Source organism: Dermacentor silvarum, chromosome 4, assembly GCF_013339745.2.
Source record: "Dermacentor silvarum isolate Dsil-2018 chromosome 4, BIME_Dsil_1.4, whole genome shotgun sequence".
NCBI lineage: Eukaryota > Metazoa > Arthropoda > Arachnida > Ixodida > Ixodidae > Dermacentor > Dermacentor silvarum.
Genome location: NC_051157.2, coordinates 126,996,165 through 127,019,963, shown reverse-complemented (window position 1 = coordinate 127,019,963; position 23,799 = coordinate 126,996,165). Strand labels below are relative to the sequence as shown.

General features: G+C 45.1%; 1 protein-coding gene across 1 annotated transcript in view; it reads right to left on the bottom strand.

The window, feature by feature from the left end:
* LOC119448275 (uncharacterized) overlaps nt 1–23,799 on the bottom strand; it is a 44,742-nt gene that overhangs the window by 7,966 nt on the left and 12,977 nt on the right. The window contains exons 3-7 of the mRNA XM_037711668.2: nt 21,630–21,923; nt 17,440–17,814; nt 14,560–14,807; nt 8,787–9,130; nt 3,655–3,869 (exon numbers count right to left, since the gene is read on the bottom strand). Coding sequence (XP_037567596.2) covers nt 3,655–3,869; nt 8,787–9,130; nt 14,560–14,807; nt 17,440–17,814; nt 21,630–21,923 — 1,476 coding nt within the window. The remainder of the gene's footprint in view (nt 1–3,654; nt 3,870–8,786; nt 9,131–14,559; nt 14,808–17,439; nt 17,815–21,629; nt 21,924–23,799) is intronic.

The following is a 23,799-nucleotide window of genomic DNA, read 5'->3' as shown; positions in this document are numbered from 1 at the left end:
GTTTGCAAGGAGCGGAGTTTTTTTCCTCCTTAGATCTCCGCTCTGGCTACTGGCAGGTGCCCATGGGTGACGCTGACTGCTCAAAAACCGCGTTTGTTACTCCTGACGGCTTGTACGAATTCACTGAATTCGCCACATTTGAACGCATGATGGACAGCATCCTGCACGGCCTGAAGTGACATACTTGTCTCTGGTACCTCGATGACGCTGTCTTTTCGCCAGATTTTCCGACCCACCTTTGCTGTTTACATTAAGTTTTGACCTGTCTCCGGAATGCTGGTCTCCTGATTAACTTCAAGTGCCTCTTCGCTGCTCGGAAACTCACTATACTTGGCCACGTTGTCTCCAAAGTAGGCATTCTTCCTGATCCGGCTAAACTTCACGCCGTATCCGAATTCCCGAAGCCTACTAAATTGAAAGCACTACGCAGCTTTATTGGACTATGCTCTTATTTTCGACGATTAGAGCGCAATTTCTCTATTGTGATCGCACCCCTAAACCAACTTCTGCATGGCGACAAAGATAGATAGTTCATATATTTATATGAGGATCCCAGATGCCATGACACTCGGTAGAGAAGTTCTAACTTGTGTTTCCGAAGAACGCTGCTCTTGTTTTGTGACAATTTGCAAGCATAGAGCGCAAGAGCAAGTGTGGGTTCTTGGTGTCTCACAGGAGACCAACCACCGCGGGTTCGAGCTTAGGGAGCCACAGGGCCGCGTCAGCCGTCGCCTCCAGCACCGCTCGCGCGCGAGCTCCGAGGCCGCAAGGGGCTACCGAGCGACGCACCCAAAAACACAGTAAAGCCCTGAGTTGACGGAAACCGTTTACTGAAACCGTCGGCAAGAGCACTGCACAAACGCCCGCACAGAGGGGAGCCAAAGGGGTCCCGCACCAGGGCGAAAATACAATAACAGGCGCCCATAGCACGTCGCGGCGAGAGCACAGGTTCAAGCTGAGACACGCCGCTAGGAAAAGTTCCGGCGGCAATGCTACTTGCTCTGGCGATAACCAATGGGTCAACTTGCGAGAGCACGGGCAATATCCTTCGGCTTAGGCTTTCGGCAAGTGCGGCTGATACATATACAACGGTCAGATACATATACAACGGCATCACAAACAGTGAAGAGGTGTTATTCTTGCCATAGAGTAAATGAGTCACGCCCCTAGTCCAAATGGCAATGCCAATGAGAATGTTACGGGCCCACTAAATTAGCGCCTGCTGAATCTGCAGGCTTCTGTGGGGTTAGTGTTGGGTGTCGAGACCAGAAGGCGCCTCACTCAACAAAACCTTGTTGCGCCCGAATATCTGGATCCCAGGCATCACTACGGCATGAAGACAATGGGGCGATAAAACTGGATTGATAAGACGAAGTGACCATGATAGAACGATTACGATGGCATGACGGCATGATTACGATTCTAGTTTCGCAATGTTTGATATGATCAACAGCGGCCAATTCTGCCGAAAAAAGTCCCGTTGTAGAAACTTTGCCTCCAGGATTACGATTTCCACGTTCAACCCCAGTAATCAATTTAAAATTCCGCTCTTCCTGTGAACGTTTTAAGCATGAAATGCTTTTAGCTCCCGTTGTCGGCGACATTCAAGTAGCCTTGAGTCAAAAGCCAGAGCCATTATCCGGACACTTAAACGAGAAAATCCGGGCAACAAGTCAAAAATTAAGAAAATGCAGGATCTGGCCCCCAACCCTTTGTACAGGACCCCATTACATACGCTAGTTACTGCCCAAACAAGTTACAAAAATATTGCTTATGAGTTCTTCCTAACGTTTGTTCACAATATCTGTGAAGCTGTTGCTTCTAGTATACGCTGAAGTGTAATTTGTCATTTCCAATAGCGCCGCTGAAAACGCAGATACAGGGCACCATACACTTGATTGTCATCTGTTGGCGCTGAGACAGTGTTGCCTGTGCTCTTTTCAACGCCAGCGATGCGCGAGTTCCATGGCGCGGTTTTTGCGTCGCCTCCTTCGAGAGATGGCGCCACGCTGCGTGATCAGGCCGGGTCCGGCGCGCCGCGGTTGGTTATGTGGTGTGGTGCGGGTGTGCCCTTGCGAACATGCACTATACCCATTCTAAGATTGTGGCTAGTATCATCTCCAACCAATCTGCGATTACGGTAGCCATTTCATGCTTCCATCTACTCTCGATTACGGGAGAGCCAGCGTTTTTTTAAACATGTAATTGGTGGTTCTCGAAGTACACGTACTTTGTAGGCAGGCAGTAAACCTAAGTTGGCAGCCAGCTCGCTGAAAACGCCAGATTTTCTGAAGTATCAATGTAATGCAATTTAAAGGGTCACTATACGCACGCTTTCCGTGACGTGCGAAGCCATGCTTTATGATATGCTTTATACTCGTAATACGCTTACAACTGGCTGTTATTAAGGGTTACACGACAAATATTTCATTGCGCATTGAATCAATAAAAGGTCATGCCAGAGCTTTCTCAACCAACAAGCCAAAGAGCGAGAAAACTTTTATCTCAGTGTGGATTAGAGAATCCCAATATATACCAGGCTAGCAGTTCTTCGTGCCGTTGGGGAGAGTGGGGTGTCCAATATACATGTACAATGTGGTAGGTGCTCCCCGATCTGCGGCGTCAGTGGGAGAACATTCATTAGACTAAGGTGCTCGTCACAGCCAGCTTCGCTCGGAAACAAATGTTTCCTGTATGGTTTGACAAGAGCAATAGCAATGAATGGACATATCAGATTTCCGCATCCTTTGCGTTTTAACGCGATAGGGTTAATAGCCCTGTGTCGCAGCAAATGTGGTGTCGGCGCCACTGTCCATCAGAACCAATCAGCCCGAAACCACGCATCCCAAACCATGCAGGCCCTCCACGTGGCGTACAGGCGTTGCTGAAATAATTGATTTCTCAAAGTAAAATGGGTCAGAAAATTCGTAAAATACGACTTACACACAACCTACGACATGATAGCATCGGAATGTAATTTGAGTACATGAAAAAATATTCTGTGACGCGGAAACTCAAACAGCTGCCCTTTTCAGCTGCCGTTTGAGGTATGTCTTAGTGGCCGCTAGCACAAAGCGCCGGAGAGTGCGCTCGCTCTTGAGACACGTCATGTATTCGGATCAATGACGTAATCGCACTCCACTCTTCAAGGCGAAGCTAGAGAGCCCTCCAAATTTTCAACTGAGCAGAAATGAAAAGGCAAGAGTGAAAGAAAGACTTATAGTCGCGAAGACGTTCTGCTAAACAAGGTGTGAACTACAATTCGTGCAGAAATAAACGGAAGCTTTGTTTGCACTACATTGCCACATTTACGCCTGAACGGGATGAGTCATATAGGTTCAAATATAGGTAACAGTTGATGATGAGCTAATTCAACAAGTGGTTGAAACTTCCACGCAAATGTTCTGAATGCATGTTACAAAAAGCTGGGCGTGTCTACACGCCTAAAGTTTTTCTAGCACGAATTCCTAGCAACTAGTTCGACATTCTATTCATTCTAAGAAGCAAATTCTACGCTCAGACTGGCATTATCCGGCATAGGCACATCTTGAAAAGCACTTTTCAGAGAAAAAAGGTTCGCTGCTTGTTTTATACAAGAAAGGAGGGTTAATAAATCAGCACCTTAATAATGCAGAACATGCATTCCATGCTTACCGAATTCTGTATGAGCAATGCAGTCCAGTGACTATGATCAACTTCATGTACGTCGACCGAAGTGAGCGTGTAGTTGTACTTGAGACACTTTGCGAGGCCGATGAGCAGAGCGCTTTCGAAAACAATATAAAAATTCATCTCCAGGCAGTGTACAAGCTGATTTCCCGTCAACCAACGACATAGGTCACCCATGCTCTGCACCCTCATTGAGAATTCTGCGCAGAGAAAGGACAGATCGCTGTAAATGCCACCTAGAATAATTACTTGTTTTCCCATACGGTTATATATTCACAAATGCATTGACGCTTCTGTTGGTTGCTTTTGCTGCACTGACGGCACATCTTACCGGTTTCTTGTTTACATTGTCTACCTAAATATATTAACAAAAAGGTGTGTTTTACGTGCCAAAACCAAGATTTAATTATCAGGGACGCCGTAGTGGCAGACTACGAAATAATTTTTACCTAATGGAGTCTTTACGGTGCACCTAAATCTACTCGTAAGTATATGACATATTTGCATCTCTCCCTCTTTGAGAAGAACCGCTGCGGCAGGGATCGAACGTTCGACTGCGGGGTCTGAAGGGAGGCTCCACAGCCACTGGGCTGTGGAGCCTCCCTCAGCAGAATATTGTAATGCACCAAAAAGATTCTGTAACCAAAGACCACAAACAAAAATTTCGCAAGTGGGTATCAGGAATGAAGACAACAAACATCTTCGAAGGAGACGACGCGGTTCGGCACACAACGGACATTATTAGTGATAACTTGGACAAGAAAGAAAGCGTAGTTCAGACTCGACCAAACCGAGGAACGCAAAAGCCGGAGAGATCAATATTTACCGTAGAACACTTCTACTATAAAATCAGAACAAAATATCCCTAAAAAACGTCAGCAGGACCAAATGAAATTCCAATTTAGCTAATAAAACAGGTGCGCCCAAAGAGGGAGAGACAGCTGACTAGTGCCATAGAGAAAGTGATTACGTCAAAGAAAATCCCGATGCTGTGTCGTGAAAGCAAGACGAACCATATTGATACTTGTACTTATTTATCCTTTTTCCAACCCACCGTGGTTGCTTAGTGACTATGGTGTTGGGGTGCTAAGCACGAGCCACTTTTATGCCGAGTGAGGGACTTTTATGCCGTTATGGAAGTAATAGAATGCAAGATAAGAGAACGTTACATGTGTTTAGACTGCCTAGGGAAAATGAGTGCATAGGAGGGCACACTGCATGTGAAATAAATATTACCGGCAAATGGTGACCATGTGAATAGTCTTTCCCCATCACATGTGGAATGGGCATATGATTCAACATGGTTGATGGAGTCTTAATTCCATCGGCCCTACGCGGATACGTTAGACACAAATATACAAAACATTTGCTGTGCAAAATTTGTTACTAGAAGGGTAATATGGAACATACAATACTGCTGTAGAGATAGGTTAAACAAGTCTAAGGCTGTGTTTTTTTTTTTTGGGGGGGGGGGGGGTTGACAAACAGCGCAGTAATTGTTTACGATGCAGGAAACAAGACCAACGATAACTAGATAAAAATACAAGCACGGCTTTATATTTGCGGCTGCCTCTTTTCGTCTTGTAATAACGTAACCAGATGTATTTCAGTTATGCGTGGTTAACACTCCAGTTTTCTCTGTGACGAAGTGTAGGTGCGAATCGTAGACCGTGTGATACTTCAAAACAAAACAAACTCGGTTCTTTCAAATTGTGAAGCTGGCGTGTGGTTTGGAGAATTCCAAGGGCTGCCAATCGAACAAATGTGCCCCCACTATAAGTGACATTGAACTCAAATGTTCTCTCAAAGCAAAGGTTCTAAATATAAACTTTTCCTTTTGTGGTCATGTAATGTGGGCATCCGGTTCAATGGAACGTAGAATAAATACTAACTACAGCGTAAGGTGCGTAAGAGAAAACTAGCTCGTCAGTGCATGAGGTGGTTAGATGGGATTCCCCTGGCCGCAGGGAAGGGTCTAAACGACCTTAAAGGAGTACTAAACAATATTTTGCCGCCGAGATTTTAGGGGCGAAGCACCTTAGGGCCGAGCCTTGTCCCTCCCTCGTCGTCCGTAGCTCTGGTTTGCATGGAGTCCGCTAGGGGCGCTGCGGTCGTTCCCGACACGCGCTCTCTTTCATCAGCCATGGATGATAACGCTCGCTTCTGATAACGGTGCACCTGCTATGGATGAAAAGGCGACAGTGGAGGCTCAACTGCAAGCGGAGTCGAGGGCTCGCAAAGCTGCTGCAGCACGGCGACGCAGACAACAAGCGGACCCGGAGCTGAGGGCTCGCGAAGCTCGCGCTTGAACCGAGCATTGGCGCCACCAACCTCAGGTAGAGAACGCTTCCGGCGTTTTGCCGCCGCTTCCCGTGCTCTCGCCGCCTCTAGGTCTGCTTGCCGGTGTCGCCGTGCTGCTGCACTGATCACAAGGCAACGTACGGGGGATTCACGGTTACCCGAATGATCCTCCGGTGCTTCGCCCACTGATCATCATTCACTTCGTGGATATGCGGTGATTTTTTTAGCCTAGATGAAAGCTTTGGTGAGGAAATTGGCTAAGAAAACCTTGTTTTCAGGGAGAAACTAGTTCAAAATAATGAATTTATTGCATTTTTTTGCAGAATACCGCGTCTAGCGACAGCACCGTGAACTAGAGGAAGTGACGTTTCTGTGACGAAATCTGTACCGGACACCGTCGCGCGAGCGATAGCCCGTTTCTATCCATTTGCATTGACGGCGCCGACCGGCAGCGAACGACGTCTCAATTGCGCAATTGTTAAAGGCCGCATACTTGTTTTCGCAAGCGCAGCTTGTGCCCAAGTCTTCTACATCGCTGTTTGTGTTCTGTACTGCTTTTTAATGTGTTCAGTGAAGCACCTTGCACAACGCAGGAGTATACCTCTACGCTGCTGCGCACAAGGGTGTGAGAAAAGTATCCTCGGGCGAGACAGGGCGTGTCATACTCTTCCGCCAGAGCCAAAGCTTCGAGGAATATGTATTCGCGCTGCGCGCCCATCACAACCGACATGGATACGGTCAAAGCGTGAGTTCCTGTGCTCCGAACACTTCGAGGACAGTGACCATCCGACGATGCCTGCTTTGCCGCAGAGCTGTGGCAGGTCCTCGAAAGGGCGCTGTGGCGTCGTAGTAGCAGGGTTCTTTAATGCTTTTCATCTGGTCATGAAACTTCCGCGTAATGCTGAGAGCTTCATATAGCGCCCGCAGTGGACGCACCACAGCGCTGGCGCAAGTAAAAGGTGGACTGGAGCAGACGCCGAAAGGACGCCTCGGGCGTTCTATGATTACGCTCACTAATGCGCAAGGGTCGACTGCCTGTGTCGGTATGTGTAAATTGTCGACGCAGCGTTCATATCACCGCCCTGCTTCTGTACAGTGCTTAGAAGCTTAAATGCGAACAATTTCGAAACAACTTCAACGTCTTCTTACAACGCCTGCTGCTGCTGCTGCTGCTGCTGCTGCTGCTGCTGCTGCTGCTGCTGCTGCTGCTGCTGCTGCTGCTGCTGCTGCTGCTGCTGCTGCTGCTGCTGCTGCTGCTAGAAGCGCGGCGCGCAGCCACGCGCTTGCCAGCGTGCAGCCGCCGCGCACTCACAGTCCACCAAAAATACAGCCATCCGTTAAAAAAAATTTTGAAATAAACACTGCGTGCCGGAACAGTCGCATGTTCCGAGTAGAATTTTGGTGCTTTCCTCATTTTTTCCCATATTTTTGTTCAGTATCCCTTTAATGAACTTGCATGGAACAGACTTTATTATTGTTTTTATGTTCATGATGTAACTAGGAGTCGGCAGTGACTCGACAGGGCATGTATGAGTCGCGTAAAATATAAAGAAGAGATGTATGAATATCAGCGTTACGTAATAGTTTAGTAATGCAGACCTAGTGTCGACTGAAACGTATAAATCTCTCTCAAAAGCTTTTCGCCCAAAGGTCTGCGGAAGTCTAAAGTGCACAAGTTTGTTTCAGGCGAAGGAATGAGACGAAGCGCTGGAGTCGACATCACACTTATGATTCAGTACTTTCTGAGGGACAGGCGAGATTTAACTTTGGCAGCTGAAAGCGTGCAATGCGAATCAAGTGAATGCAGTTATAGCTCGAGGAGTCATTTCAGGATTATCTGCTGTACCACATAGGCGGTAAATGCAGTAGTGTGACATGAAAAAAGGAAGAAAGAGTGAGAATGAAATTACGTTAAATACTTGCATTATCTCCAGGTTAAAACTGTCAAAATAGCGAAACAAAAGGCCAGCTATCATCTATAAAGGTATCTCCCCTGCATGGCATGACAGTAAAGACAAAATCACGGTTTCAATTACATAATCGAAAAAAAAGCATTTTGTTATGATCAAGCAATGCGCCCTAGAAATATTTCAATACGAAAGTGATTCATGTAAAGCCCGTCGAGGAAGCTGTTAACGGGAAACACGGGCGCAGAGAAAATATCAACAAACCTTCTACCCCAGACTACAGGGCAAAGTTTAAGAACTTGCACTGTAGGCGTAGCGATCGACATCCAGAGCATACAAACATATAATTGCGATTGCTGGCAATAATTTCTGCAGCTGGTAAATTAAGCAGAACAACGTTGGTCGGCAGAACATCCATTGGTCATTCAACAAGGAATAAGTCAGCTCTGTTTACCTTTAATCTCAAACAAAAACATTAAATCGCTGTGATGGTGGCTGCGGGTAATCAATATGAGAACTTCACGGGGGAAGTGCTAAAATATATGTGCTCTACCATCCCGAAATTGAACAGTGGGTAATAAACCTTGTAATGCAGGGCTCCTGGATAATTTAGACCACCTAGGGTGTTGTAACGTGGATTCAAAGCGCGGTAGCGCAACAGATTTTGCATTCCCTCTCCTTCTAAATGCGGCCCGGAAATCGAAACGAGAGGCCTTTTTCTCAGTGGCACAAGCCATGGCTATACGTATAGACGGCACAACGGGTATACAGGATGTGTGTAGTTCTGATAACTACACCGAGTCAGCTACGCTAATCTTGGCTTACATGTGGCCGAAGCCTGAAAAAAAAAAGGCGCACACTTGGTGTTTCACTAAAGCCCCAACAACGGTATACTTGAAACTTACGTACTGAGCATGTGGAGCTCCTTGACGCTCTTGTTCCTCCTTAGACCGTCTATGATGATATGGGTCATGTCATATGCTGCTATAAATTCCATGTGCAGCTTCTCCAGGCTTTTTGTCACCGCCAAATAGGCCCTTATGCCACGTGGGATATCGGGGTGCACATTCCTCGCATTGCACGTGAAATAAAGAACCCTCAGGTGGTCTCCGCACCTGGCTCCCAGAGGCTCGCACGAGTGGCCAAGGCGCGCATGCACGAGATTCAAAGGCTCAGAGCGGCTACGGTCTCGGAGGGCTTGGCTGAAGACGATAACCATCTTTGCTAGCTCGGAGTCCGCCGGGAGACACAATCTGAAAAGCACCCAGAAAGTGCACGAAATCATTAAAGTGGTCCCGGTACTATTATAGAACATGGTAAATCAACTTAAAGAGATAAGAGTTAGTGCTGCCGTGACTGAGTGAAATATTGCGCATTAGCAGGCTGCGACGTATATATATATTGCTGTGAACGTCTCTCAACCTTTCCTGCGTTTGCATGGATCCCTGACAAAATCCAATTAGCCCAATGGCAAATGAGAGCCTTCTGGGACTGCTGGCTGGAATATGAATAAGACATGGGGAATGACTGCTTTGAGAGAGCTAAATGGAACCGTTGGTGACATTTTTCTCCTTTAGCATTATCAGATGTATTCTCATCAAACAGCGCCACAAACTGTTTTGCCCTTCCAGGAATTAGTTACAGCTGGCTATTCCATGATGATAACGTATACTGTTTCTTGGCGTAAGGACCAGATATAGCGAAAGAGTGCAGTGATGATGATGCTTAATGTTTAATGGCGCAAGGGCCAGGTCTGGCCAGTGATGGCCATGCAAACGATTGGGAGTTTTCGCTGGAACAATGATCAAAGATAGACAGTCTAACATGGCCCTATAGAGGCCTAAAAAGATTCGCTGTGGGCCATGCTAAAAATCTCTGCATTTAAATTATGACCTTGACTTGTGAGGTGTGCTATTAACATAAAAGATATGCTTTGAAAGGATGATATGCTAAAATGTGTCAGTGGTAGTAGCACTGCTGCCTCAACAGAAACCATGGATTTAAGGATCCGGAGGCTCGTGCCCAGCTAATATTCAAAGCAAATGATAAGAATGGCTAATTTTGAAAGGCCATGCTGGAATTCCTCGGATTTTCATTGAATCACGTCGTGTAATTTGTTTCAAAGTAATTTACTATACAAAAATGAGTCGGGGAGAAAGAACATTGTCGGATGGACGCGAATATTCTGTCGATTAGCTAGATGAAAGTGTTTTTTCCTTCCAGCCTCTGCTTTACGACACTTCAACTTGATGTGGAGGATGGTCAGCGTGGCTCCACATTTATCGCAGACTAGATGTTTACCACCAGACCGCAGGGAAGAGCGAGCTGCCAGATGTATTGTGAATATGAAGTCGACAAAAATCACTTCAGTTCACCGTAGTTTTGTTCTCGGTGGCAAATTTCTCAAATGTGGATTAATAAAGTATAACTTATTCGACGTAGCAGTGTCTCCCATTGGTTGGCAGTATATCCTATTCTTTTTCTGCGCAAAAAAGGCTTCAAGTTTGTCGCAGGGACAGATATGGTGAACGTTTTTCTTCGTCTTTTTTTATTGCGATCAAGGTTCGCCTGAAGAAATAACGTAGGGCGTGTATTATAAATAAAATAGAACACGCAGGTACGTTCTGGGTGTCCAGTGTAAGCCCATTTACGTACGTTCGTTTAGATAATTTTTTCAAGCCAAGCTTCATCGGGCGTTCCAAGATAACAGTATTGCCTAATTTCAAAGTTACTTGCACATCATCAACGTATGCAGAATAAAACATGGTGCGTGGAATGACCGTGTGACGCGAGTTCATTTTTATATACCAAGCAGTGCGCAACTAAGCGCGCCGCCTTACAGTCCACCAGTCTCATGAATGAATGTTCTAGACAAACTATTGCACGCTCTTACACAATACGTGTGATTAGAGAGACAGCTTTCAAATGCGTGGCGTGTTACCATGGACACCTATCACGGAAAGGTCTCGCAGAATTCCGAAACGCCATGCCGTATAGTATGCCTTCTGTAGCTCGAGAAATGATGAGAGAAGGAATCGTTTATGTATAGAGGCATCCCTATTGTTTGCCTCAGTGGGAACAAGTTGGTGTGTCCGTCACCTACCTTCTCTAGAGAGAGACAGCGGTTTACTTGAGGAAAGGCGGAGAGGTCGGCCTGAGCGATAGTTTGCTCTGGCCTGCTACTCGACACTGGGGAAGGGGAGGGGTGGGGGTGGAGAAAAGGAGCGATGAATGATAAGATAAGGCGATGAGTATATGTACATGTCCATCACGTTGGGGTCATTCTAGAGTACCTCCTCTAAAAAACGCATTCAAGGGGGTCTTGTATTTCGTTGCTTTCTAGGAAATAGATTACGTGCGTGTTTACCATTTACAACTTGCTCAGGCAGCGTGCTAGCGCAATTGGCTTGTGACGGCTGGCTAAGAACGGGTTCTTGCCTTGTTCAATTATAAGGATGACAATAGCTTTTTCCAAGTAGACGAAATGTACCCAGCGGCCAACACTGTATTTAAAGAGACGGGTGTTGTTTAGAGTTTTCGGGTGTAAGTACTTGATAATTTCAAACATTATATGGTCGCTGCCTGGCGCCGAGTGGTTGCAGCAACTAAATAGGCGAAGTGATCACTTCTGTAGGGGGGGGGTCTTAACATCTCACTCGAAGTACAGTGTGAGAGTATTGTTTATTATGCTTATCTTAATTGACGAGTACAATTTGTGTGCAACGCTGTATTACATTAGCTCCTTCGTAAGCAAGCATTCCCTCGAGAAAAAGAGGACATTTTCTATTAGGCGGCCTATTGCATGGCAAGGAGTCTCAGAACAATTCGCTACGCGTATTTATATCTCCGAGAGAAGCTCAACATAGTTTAGAAATTCGATGTTACGAAGCTGATAACGAGTATTTCCATTTTTTTCTGAGGATGTCGCTAACCTGACATACAGAAGCTGCTAAAATTTCGCTAAGTGTGGCGCCCAAGTTTCAAAAGCTGTCGCGAAAAAGTTCGAGAGAATTTGATAAGATGCAGGCTTTTTGGAACAGTGTATATTATAAGCTAAGGTGGCGTAAACATCTACGCTTAGCGTTTCACGTCCGTCTAGTGTATGTGCAGGTGAGAGACAGTAAATTTACCACCAATGTTTAGAAAACGTTTACTTCTCTATGTGTTCTTTAAACAATGCACCAAGTAAATGCACGATGACAGGTGAAATTGTGCGATCACTTTCAGATGATATTGTTACAATTACAGCTCGGCTAAAAGAACACACATCAGTTGATTGTCCTAGCGCAAAGACCCACTCAATCCATGTTATACCTGCAGACTTTTTCAGCCTTCGGTGCTACTGAAAGAAAAACTGAATTATGCGACATAATCTTGGTAAAGATGATGGTGCGGCAATGACAATTACGTGACCTTTATACAGTTCAAAATTTTTCCCTTAATGCACTTGAAAACTACGCGCAGGATAGATTCGTCCGAAAGCCGTAAAAAACGGTTGCGGTGCGTTTAGATCCGTGTGAATGCGGCCAGCCGTCTCAATATTTACGCCATTCGATGTTGTACACTTGATCTGTTCCATTTTATACCTGCTGCGTTCTAGACTTCACAGTAGAATGCATTGAGAAAGGTAGTTGCAATTTAATTTGTCTTCTAGGCTTGCGAACATCCACACATCGAGAGGCGTATTTATTGATACTGCAGCAACCGCAGCGTTAGGAACCGTTGTACCGGTTTTTCAAATAGTTCTAAAAATCGCGCATTGTGTTAGCACCATGTGAAGTCTCTTTGCCTCGAAGCAATTAACTACGCCCTCCGTGAGCACAGAAAACTCTTGCTTATACATGGTCATACAGTCCACGCACTGTACAGCCAATTTCGACCACCTTGTTGTAGTGTATGAATAATGAAAGGAGCCCCACGTAAAGCGCGCCGCGCGAATAGTCGCATGGCACTTTTTCTTGTTCTGCGGGCTTTGCTTAACTCTGAAAAAAAAAACTTTTATGCAGCACGTATAGAGGAACAGAAAGATGGATCGGGAGTTTATCATAATGACCTGCAATTTTATTATTGGAAATTTCGTTCTGGTTGTGATATTTGAGAACTTCATTATTAACAATAACCATTTATGCCATTAGGCGAAGTAAAAAAATATCTCACTTGCTCCAAGCACCGGAAAACTACATAACCTTGGTTCTGTCTAGCTAACGTCGCAATAGGATATTTAAAAATTTTGTGACAAACGACGTGGGACACCCTGCATATGGCCCTTATCGCTCCAGCGTCATGAGACGTATGGTGGCAGCCAGGGCAGTGTTCCTTATGCCCAGATGGTATTGCGCCAGTATGTCGCGCCCTCGTGTTTTATTTCGATAGCAATTATATGGACACTCAAAAGCAGATTTCTGCCGTCGGCGTCGCCGTCGCCGTTGCCGTCGCCGTGAGGTTCCGTATGACGTCAATGGAGATGAAATCGTCGCCGCGCGCCGAACGCTGTATGTGCGAGTGAAAGGGCGCGAGGGACGCGCGCTTTCACGGGGAGTGAACGCACGGCGGAGAACAAACGCGCGTTCTGCGCTGTGCTCCCTTAAGGGCTGCAGAAGTAGGCGTCTCTTTCCTCCTCTACAATCACCATATATGTAGAGTAAACGTACCTTCTTCCGACGCGCGAGAGGCCGTGGGGGAGGGGAGGGAGGCGACTTTTAGCTGCGGCACCAAGTGCCTATTTATATCAGATGGCGCTGAGCCGTGCTCCCTCAAGGGCTGCAGAAGATAGCGCCAACCTTTCCCTTTCCCTCAAGAACCACTTATCATCATCATATCAGAGGCTCCGGCAACAGTCACCAACGCCGCACGCATTTTGAGCGAACGCGGGCAAAACGCCGACGGCGTCGACAACAGTTCTGCGTGTTGCCGGTGCTGCTGCATGCCCAAGTTTATACAGCTGATAAAGCTGCTATCATTACTCCGTATAGCTGTCTTCAAATTTGCTATCGCGATTGATGCTTCGCCTTTCAGGTGAAACTGCGACAACTTTTTATAACACCTTGCGGTGAGGTCCAGTGCAATGGTAAAAATTATCGCGGCCAGTGCTGCGCCCTTGACCCGAAATTCTTTTTTTTAAAGTGTACCAAGAATCATTCCTGTATAAATTTTAAGCCAATTTACAGAATCGATGGCAAGGCAGCACATGTCATACACACTCGGCGACAAATAGGCCGGTGCTCCCACTTTGCAAACTTCGTCGCATAGCCACCGTCTGATTTCACTGACCTTTAATGCTTGCATGCTACCGCAAAATAGTGTGGCTAGTGGCTTTTTTGTGGCGGAAAGCTTACACCAATTTTTTTCTGCCAATTTTTGCGCCAAGGTAGCAACAAATTTGTATTGAGAAGTATAGTTCACAGTCGGAGCGCTTGTACACCATGGGGTAGCGGATCCACCATTCCCCGCGCTTTCATGTGACGACAAAACACGCTTTTCCCCCGATATTTATTATTCCCAGTTTTGAATCAAGAAATTTAGACAGCATGTGCACCGAGTATTGGACACGAGTTGATTGCATGGGATTCAGTCGATGAACAAATCGGGCCATCGAGCAACACTTCAAGCGACCTGAGATTGTCTGCTTCATCAGATCAACACAAACGCTCAAGTGCTAGCCATTGGTGTGAAATTTACTTACCTCTCTATGGTCAGCTTGCTAGGAACTCCGGTGTCCTGTAGCGCATCGTATATTTGTCGGCAGTTGATACTTTCTAGGCTGGGAAAGTGAAGCTCCTGCAGCGATTCACACAGGTCAGCTGCTGTGAGGATTCTACGAATCTCATCGGCAGAAAAGTGGCACCGAACAGCGAGGCGCTGCAGGGACATTGTCTTCGACAAACCTTCCACAAGATGTCGGACATGTGGCCTGAGGAGCGGCTGGTTCATCTGACAAACGTTCGAGAAAATTAGACAAATAATAAAATTGCTTACAATATGGATACATGACGGAACATAGGTATTCAAATAAATAGTGGAATAGTTCAAATACACTTTCAGAATAAATGATGACAGGGACAAAAAAAAAAGCACGGGGAACGTTGGCGACATCCGGGCTCTATAAGGTATTTTATAGCGTTGTTGGTGACTCCACTATAGTATATAGGACTTGGTTCGCCAGTTCTATGATTCAAGGCTCTGCGCGCTTTGAGTGGTTGAGTAAATTATATCCAGTCTGCTAGATTTCAAGTTATTCTAGTTATGAGAGTTGTGCTAGTTTCTTAACAGTTACTGTTATGGAGCGTTTCTGTGACAATAAAATGACTGCGCTTACATTCGTAGCCACTTGCAGGACGGAGTAAAAGTCATTCGCACTGTCAAAGAACCAATCAGTTTTACACTTGATTTCATCAGCTTCACGTGAGTCGATGATATATTGACAGGACTAATTGCAACAGGCCAACGCTGGTGGGTAAGCATCCGGGTGCCGTAATGAGACGCTATTAATTGCATTTTCACCACCTGGAGTACTTTAGTGGGAAATAAAAATGCCGTACAAGAGAAATTTTGCATTCTGGCACTATATAAGCGCAGCTCTCGTGGCCGGGTATCAAACCCAATAACTGTATACTCTTAGCGCAGAGAAATCGGAGACTGCCTTTAGTCTCTTCCCAGCTCACCTTTTATAATTTCGTCCTTGCCAGTGCGCAGGGGATTTTTGTCGTAGCCACAACTGCGGTGCCACGCTAATACACAACCGCCGTCAACGGGATTTGAAACCATATATGTAAAGCAATGTTTGTTCGGTAGTCGAGCGCGCGAACCGCTTAGGTATAGCGCAATAAAAGGGCTGAACACTTAGTGATAGGCATGCGCTCCACACAGACTCAGAAGAAGTGTCATCTGTGTACTTATTTGGAAGACCATAATGAGTGATACTTTAACGGCGGAGGACTACATTATGTACGACGCACAGAAATAATTTCTGACAAGGTGGTAATGCGTATGCGTGCTATTCTTCATTGTCGTAAACCCAGTGTCGGTGGCACAAAGGGCACGTACGTGAGAATGATGACGACAGGTGTCAGACGTGGCAAGTACTCACAATGGAGTATGCGCCCGAAATAATGTAATTTGTGGCAAACACCGTAAAAAAATCGACTACTTGAATGTTTACAGTGACGTTGCTGCGAGACAACAACCTAGTTTATACGATGGCTCACAGGTTTCAATGCCGCCAAGTGTCCTATGTGACAGCTCTGCAAATGTACAGGGAAAACGAAATCGCTGAAATCTCTCACATGACACTGTGATCAGATCGCTCCTGAAACCAGTTACGGAAACACAAGTTTCGACGTCAGAATTGATTATTAGCCAGGCGGAACCTTCGAAACAGCTCATGGAGCCTGAGAACAAAGAAGCCTATTTTTTTTACTAATTTTAGTGGTGATTAGAAATTCCCAATACCAGACCAATCAATGCTAGTCCCCGGCAGTGGTTGTGCGCCACAACAGAAGAAAGACGAAAGAGGAATTCGCTGTTCACTTCGTTCTATATATGAACACTCGCAAGTACCCTCACCAAATTACGTTGTCGTATTTATTCTATGAACCTTTACCTACACAGATCTAGTTTGAGGCATTGCCCCTTTACTTTATCAGTAATGAGGAGGAAACAATTCACGAATTCATTCTGTCGTGCCACCGCCTCACTGTACTGACTAACAAAATCTTAGCATTATTTCGCGAAATTGGCCTAGAATTGGCCATTGGCGCTAACCTTTAATATGGAGTGTATTTCTGGTTACTGTCACAGAAATGCTTGGGCCACCGTCCAGAAATTCATTATTAATTGCCTAGATAGTTTTCGTTTCCTTTATCATAAATATCTTTATTGCATTAGAATTCAGTCTATAGACCATTATTTTCTATCAGGTGGAAATTATAGGTTATTCCAATTGGCAAAGTCTGGTCTACTTTTTTTCCTTGCAGTATGATAACGAGGAACGCATCTCGTAAGAACATCGTAATGTCAGAGAAAACTCAAATGAGTACTTTGCCGAGAAACGTACAGAGAAAGGTGCGATGGGAACGTGGTACAAAAATGATGTGATGGATATATGACCCGTGTAAATGGTTTCAAGAGCCAGAAATGGTTGCAACGCGATGTCGACAGACAAAGGTTACCTAACGGTGAGAAAACGTGCGCCTCACTCGAGCTGAAAGAAGCTGAAAGAAGTGGTTGAGGGTAAAATGTTATGCCACTGCATGGCTGTCTTGAATGGTTGATATAACTTTTTGGCAAGAGTCGTATGCAGATACAAATATTTGAAATGTATAGTTGATGCTAAGTGACAGACCACCGCACGTTAAAGTGGTCGACATAACACCGTAACGATGAGACTAACCATTCATTTTCATAAAATAGCGAAGGTAAGCACTTGTAGCAACTAGAAATATATTACAAACGTATTAAATGAGACTGTCAAAAACGTGTGGTTACAGCGGCTCGTCACAAATTGCCAATTTTATTAAGTGTCGCACTAGTACCGCAAAACGCATAAAAACAATGGCGCACTCACCCCGACATTCGGCATCGGTATGGCCCACGCAGACTTCGCGAGGCAAAGCTCCTGTATGGTGTTGTTTACAGACAGCATTTTAGCGAGATATTCTATGTCTTTAGAATAGAGATTGAAGTTCTTGATGTGCACTTTGGTCACTGTCTTGTTAGCCGCCAATGCATCAAAAACCAAATAGGACTTCCGATGTTGGTTGTGCTTGTGAGAAATGACGGTCAGTTCAGCCGGAATTGCAGGATTCTTGAGCATTGTCTTGAGGTTCGTGTCTTCTACTTCTGCGTAAGTCGGAGCGTCCACGACAACGCTGACGAGACTGGTGTTCGTAGATAGAGCATAAAGCGTCTTTTCCCTGAAGATAGAGGCCCATTGTTCAAGCTGTGGGATGAAGAAATGAAGGCTAATGTAACATGCTTTGTCAGTCAAAGACGCCGCATAAATCGCTGCAAAATTGCTTTTTATTCTAATTAGTGTATCTGAGCAAGACATGTAACATGATTAGGTCCCAAGTTTTCTAAGTGAAGAGAAATAAGTTGTAGGTTTTGCGCACGCTGCCCAAGAAATACACGCCGTGGTAGATAATAACGACAAAATAAATCTCGTCTGCCGTTTTTTCTTATACTACCACGTGATGCAGGAACACGGAAAACGTATTTCTAAACTCTTCATACACTACATCATTCTGAGGTTAACTGGGTTCTCAGTGCGTTGCTGATATCATGTGCAGTAGCATAAGGACGGAGCGTCGTAACCGCTGTCTTATTTTTCCCCGCTTGGTAAAACCATGAAAGGTGAAATTTACCGGGCTGCCTTACCGTTTCAGCGAATCTCAATCGCAACAATAAATGCTTCATCTGCCCCCCCCCCCCCCCCCCTGCATTAAGATGCGGAGCACCAGTACGAATTTAAGTATATATTGCATAAACACCGCGCTTTCTTTGTTGAAAGCAATACGAACTTGTTATAGTGAAGCGATTGGCCGACGACTCCACGTAAATTTGGGAAATCTGTTTCATCTAAATACTGAGCTCCTGAGCGGTCATTCTATCACCTTACTCGGCGTTCTTAACATTGTATATGGAATGCGCTCTTTGATTGGTCCTGTTCCGTCGTGGATGTCACCCTTGAGAAGACGAATCTTTTTCTTCCTAATGTCATGAGTGACTTTATTCGCTGTCGTTCAGCACTAGAGAGCATTACATTTCTTGTCTCAGCGCTTGAAATTCCTCGAGGAAACAAGCACTACGTCTGCATGGGATTTCTGCACATACAGAAAGCCTTCGACTCGATTCCGCATAAGGCGGTTGTTTTCGCTCTAGCGAACGCGGGGATTTCGGGTCGTCTGCTCCGCTTTGAGCATGATTTTCTATCGGAGCGCCTGATGAAAGTTCGTGTCGGTAGCATCAACCAATCCCGCATTGTGGTCCCGCAGTGCAGTGTTTTATCGCCACTTTTGATCAACACCGTGCCTGCCGCTCTACCAAGTCGTTTGCCTTCCCTGTATGCAAAGCTATCTATGCGGATGATATTGCTCTGTGGATAAGCGGCGCTTTGAATATGGATCTGCGGCTTCACACAAGCCTGCAGAACAGTCTAAAGGCCCAAGTGCCACCGGTCTCGGATATGACAGCCCAATGAGCTAGGCCGGCCTGGGTCCTAGCCATCGGCGGGTGTCAACGGAGCTATCACTGTGCACTCGGCCTTGTGGAAACATGCATGCGCTGTTTGCATAGCTGTATTTTAACGCGACAGAGTTTAGGGCCTCGTAATCCGGTGTCGGCGTCTCCGGACCAAAAAAAAAAAAAAAACCATCTCGAACCACGCATTCCGATCCACGCAGGCCGTCCGCGTGGCGCAGAGGCGTTACTGAACTAACTGAATTTCTCAAAGTAAAATTCGTTAAAAAATTTCTAAAGTACGACTTACACACAACCTACAGACATGATATCGTCGGATTGTAACTTGAATATACGAGAAAATGTAATTCTTTTACGCGGAACATCAAACAGAAACCCATTTTAACGCGATAGCAATTCCAAGCTGCCATTTGAGGTGTGTGTTAGAAGGAGCGGCGCCGCCTGCAAGTTTACTTGGGACACCATCGAAAAAAGAACCAGGAAACTGGCCTTCGTGCACAGCGTTCGCGACCAGCGTATGGAGAAAACATTATGGTTATGTAAGCTGCAGTCGTCGGGAAGGGTGCGAAGCAGTCGGGGATTTTTCAATGCTATCGCGTTCCACTTTGAAAGGCGAAGATTAACGTCCTCCAAGTTTTTTGCAAGGAAATTGTATGTATTGATCACTGTAGCTATTTGAATTTCTGGTTAACATCCCTGTCTATTTCACTTTCTCTCCTCCTCCGTATTCTTTCGCCCTTTTTATTGCAATCGTTTGTTTTTAAACAAGAGAGCCGTGAAAGACGCTTGTTTTCACTTTCATTGCGAAGTTACGCAGTATTCCGAGCACCCATGCAGGGACGCCGGTTCTGGGCGGAGCTACGCGCCGCTCGCTTGTTCGTACCACGTGTCCCGAATCGACGTCTATGCGGCAAGTCGCACGCCGACGCATCGCTCGACGGATCGCGCGCAAGTTCACACCATGTGTCTCCCGCTTTACTTGTGCCCTGCGCAGTCAATTATGGAGACGAGCGCTCGGCAGCGGGATGAGTGTGTTGTCCGAGCGGCGGAAAATTATGCCAGAGCAGCGCGCCAAATGAAAACGGCCATCAAATTGAAACTCAGCGAGAATGAGGAAAGCGCTACGGTAAGTCAGTATAGCATGTTCTGAAAAAATCTGTAGCAAGGGCTCGAAAGTGTTTTGCCTCTTTTGATAGGTGCTACCCAACCTACAGCGACTACATTGCGCAAAATGTTTACTTGGAGAAAATAAGGAGCACGCTTTTTGCAATGAGTAGGCACAGTTGAAAATGCCTCACGTAATTTGCGGCCTCTTTTTTTTCTAAGATTGAACATAATCATGCACTCAGGATCATTGAGTGCTACGAGCGGCACAGAATTTGCGTGCATCCCAGGCATACTTACAAATGCCACCAACACCAAACATTCTAAATATTTGGAGAGCACACAGTGACAAACCCGCGCGTGAAATTAAATATGTGTGAATCAAAGTGATCCTTTGATAAAACTTCTTATTCAAGTATTGGCATTTTCGTTCCATGGGTCTATAGAGAAAACTTCACGTTCCTGGGTAATTAGGACCATCGCCAATAACTACGGAACCCTCGTTTTTTTCGGTATTTACGTGCATTATGCGAGGTTTGGAGTGAGCTTTATTATTGTGCTTGATCAGCTAAACAAGACACCTTGTCAATGTTTGGCAAAACAAATGCCCGAGTTATGAGTGATATGCAGGCAAAGCTTTTTCAAGATCAGTAGGCTGTTTGCGGCGTTTGGAATACATTGCATATGCAAGCGCTCCGAAACGTTATAGGTGTTTTTTACGAACGGCGCGGAATTCGGCCTGGTGTGCTGGCAGAAATATAAATGCCAACTAAATAAAATTTTCTTAAGGCGGTTGCGTGACAGAACTGGATAAGTGGTATCCAAGTTGTGTCTTTTACACCACGGCAAAGCTGCGACCAGAAAACCACTGAGCGTCTGACATGGTGTGACAACGCGGCCTTACCTCCCTCCTTATACTAACATTATCTTACCACTTGCTAGTATACTTATCTCTAAGGCAAACAAGAGCTTAACATGAAGCGTTTTCAAGTTGTTAAAGAGACAAAAAGGAACACGAGATAAGCACTCAGAGAAGCAAATTGCAAGAGATGCTGAAACGTTTTAAAGAATGAAAGCGGTGGGGCAAGTAAATTGCATCCAGGTATGTTCACATTAATGGAGGATATTATAGAACGTTCACCGAAATAATAAAAAAATACATTTTTCGTCACTTATCAGTCACTCCTGAAATAGCTGAATTTAAACTTAGAGCTCAGCTGTAGTAATGTGACGTAATTCAATCTATCCAGCTGTGTGCCAACATTTAAGCAGCTAGTTTTTTTTTTATGAACAAAGTGAAAATTTATGCGCGGCTCGCAGCAGCACTATTTATGGTGTCTTCAACGGAAGACACATAAAAAAAATTTGTCACTTTGTAATTGCAACCTTATCAATATACATACTGTGTGCATGAAAAGCATTGAAAATAGCCATTGTGCTTTGAATGTTCACCTCGGTGTTGAAGCGAACCCCGAGGACCCTGAGAAACTTGAGAGTGGTGGTTTTCTTGAGGCCTTCCATAAAATTATCCAACGCAGCACTGTCACCTGCGTCAATCTCAAGAAACTCCAGCGACAGTTCAACTAGTTGCGACAACAGCAGTCGATCGACAGCAGCGAATACTTTAGCGGTGTCGTTGGCGTTGAACGAGCAACGTCTCAGGGAGAGGCTGGTCACCGAGGTCAAAGAAACCAGTGCGTCACAAAGAATTGGGTCATGAACACGTTGTTCCCGGGGTAGCACGAACTGCAAGGTAATTGATCCTCATAAGCAAAACTAACAAAGGAATGCTCAAAACGAAAATGAGCAAATTGACAAAAACAATGTTTTCAACGGAATAAATTGAAAGGCTTGAGGGTAGGTTGGAGCAGTTTGATTCGAATGGGCATGCGAAGCCAGTATGAAAGTATGAAGAAACTATCTGGCAGACATATTCATGCACTGGAGTAATTTATAAAGCACAGTTTTTAAAACACACAGGCTTATTCGTGGATATTACTCATAATCGTTACAGACCAGCCACTTCCCCTTTCTCGCCTATACATATGAACGAAGAGAACAATTGTATCACAGTTACAAGCATCCCAAAAATAAATGCGTAATACACTAGTTGAGTAAACTGAACACAAAGAATAACTGAGTTGAAGCGCCAGAAAATCAGTGTAGTTGTCATTATTATATTGAACATTCAAGCAACAACAACAAAAAAGGCAGTGCTACAAAGGGGAGGACAGGTGGCAGAAAAAAAATATTACTCAAAATGTTAGTCTTTGTGCTAAGTAGCTTATAATGCAACTTGACAGAGTCCATTGTAAGATATGTTGGGTCTGGCTGAGTATTCTCGGTAGTCATGTTACATATAACATTTCAAGTGGTTTGTATAATTTCATTCGTATCTAGAGTAATTGCCCTATGGGTAAAAAAAAGTTATAACATCTGTGTAGGAGTAAGATACGCTAACATTTTAACTCACACTGTTAAAAGGGAATAAAGTAAGCAACTTCATTCGCTCTCAAATCTTGAAATATTGAGAAGCACGTAACAATCAGCAATATAGGCACATATGTGCGTAGAAAACAATGCATTATGAAAGAAAAATGGGAGCGTTCCAGAGTTAGTTGAGGCAATTGTCAAGATGTAGTGACGTTGAAGATTCAAGGGCCACGAAAAATTGTAAATAAAAAACCAGCTTTTATTGGGCGAATTAGCACCCTGAAAGCACAGCTAATGTGAAATTAATAGCGAGCGTGGTCGGCATTCGTCGAAAAACTGATCTGTGAAATTAAATTATCACCGTTTACTACACCCATACTGGAATAAACTCCTAGGGGAACGCAGTTAACCCGTGAAAAAGGACAACTACACTGAGCCACGTGTCCACAGTACTAGGGAAAAGCAGTTGAGACGAAACTTTCCTCTCACCAGTATTGAATGCAGTATAGTCTACGAGTTCCCAGTGTGGTTAGCAATACCGCTGTTCGGGGAATATTTTACCACTGCGCTAACTATCGAATTCACCAGGGTGCGTTGCTGGACCCGTCGGTATGCAAAGTGATGTGATAAGAAACCCAAGCGATAAAAAAATAATAAACGATGACCGATAGAAATAAGCTCCTATATAGGTACATCATCATCATCATCACCAGCAGCAGCAGCAGCAGCCTATATTTATGTCTACTGCAGGACGAAGGCTCATCCCTGCGATCTCAAATTACACCTGTCTTGCGCTAGCTGATTCCAACTCGCGCCTGTAAATTTCCTAATTTCATCGCCTCGCCTATTTTTCTGCCATCCTCGACTGCGCTTGCCTTCTCTTGGCACCCATTCTGTAACTCTAATTGTCCACCGGTAATCCAGCTAAATTTCTTTCTCTTAATGTCAACTAGAGCACCGGCTATCGCCGTTTGCCCTCTGATCCACGCCACTCTCTTCCTGTCTCTTAACGTTACGCCTAACATTTTCGTTCCATCGCTCTTTTGGTGGTCCTTAACATGTTGTCGAGGTCCTTTGTGAACCTACAATTTTCATCCATATATGTTAGCACTGGTAGAATGCAACTAGAGCCGTATAGCTCCGAGTCCCCAATAGTTGTTAACGCCTGCCGTATGCGCTATATACAACC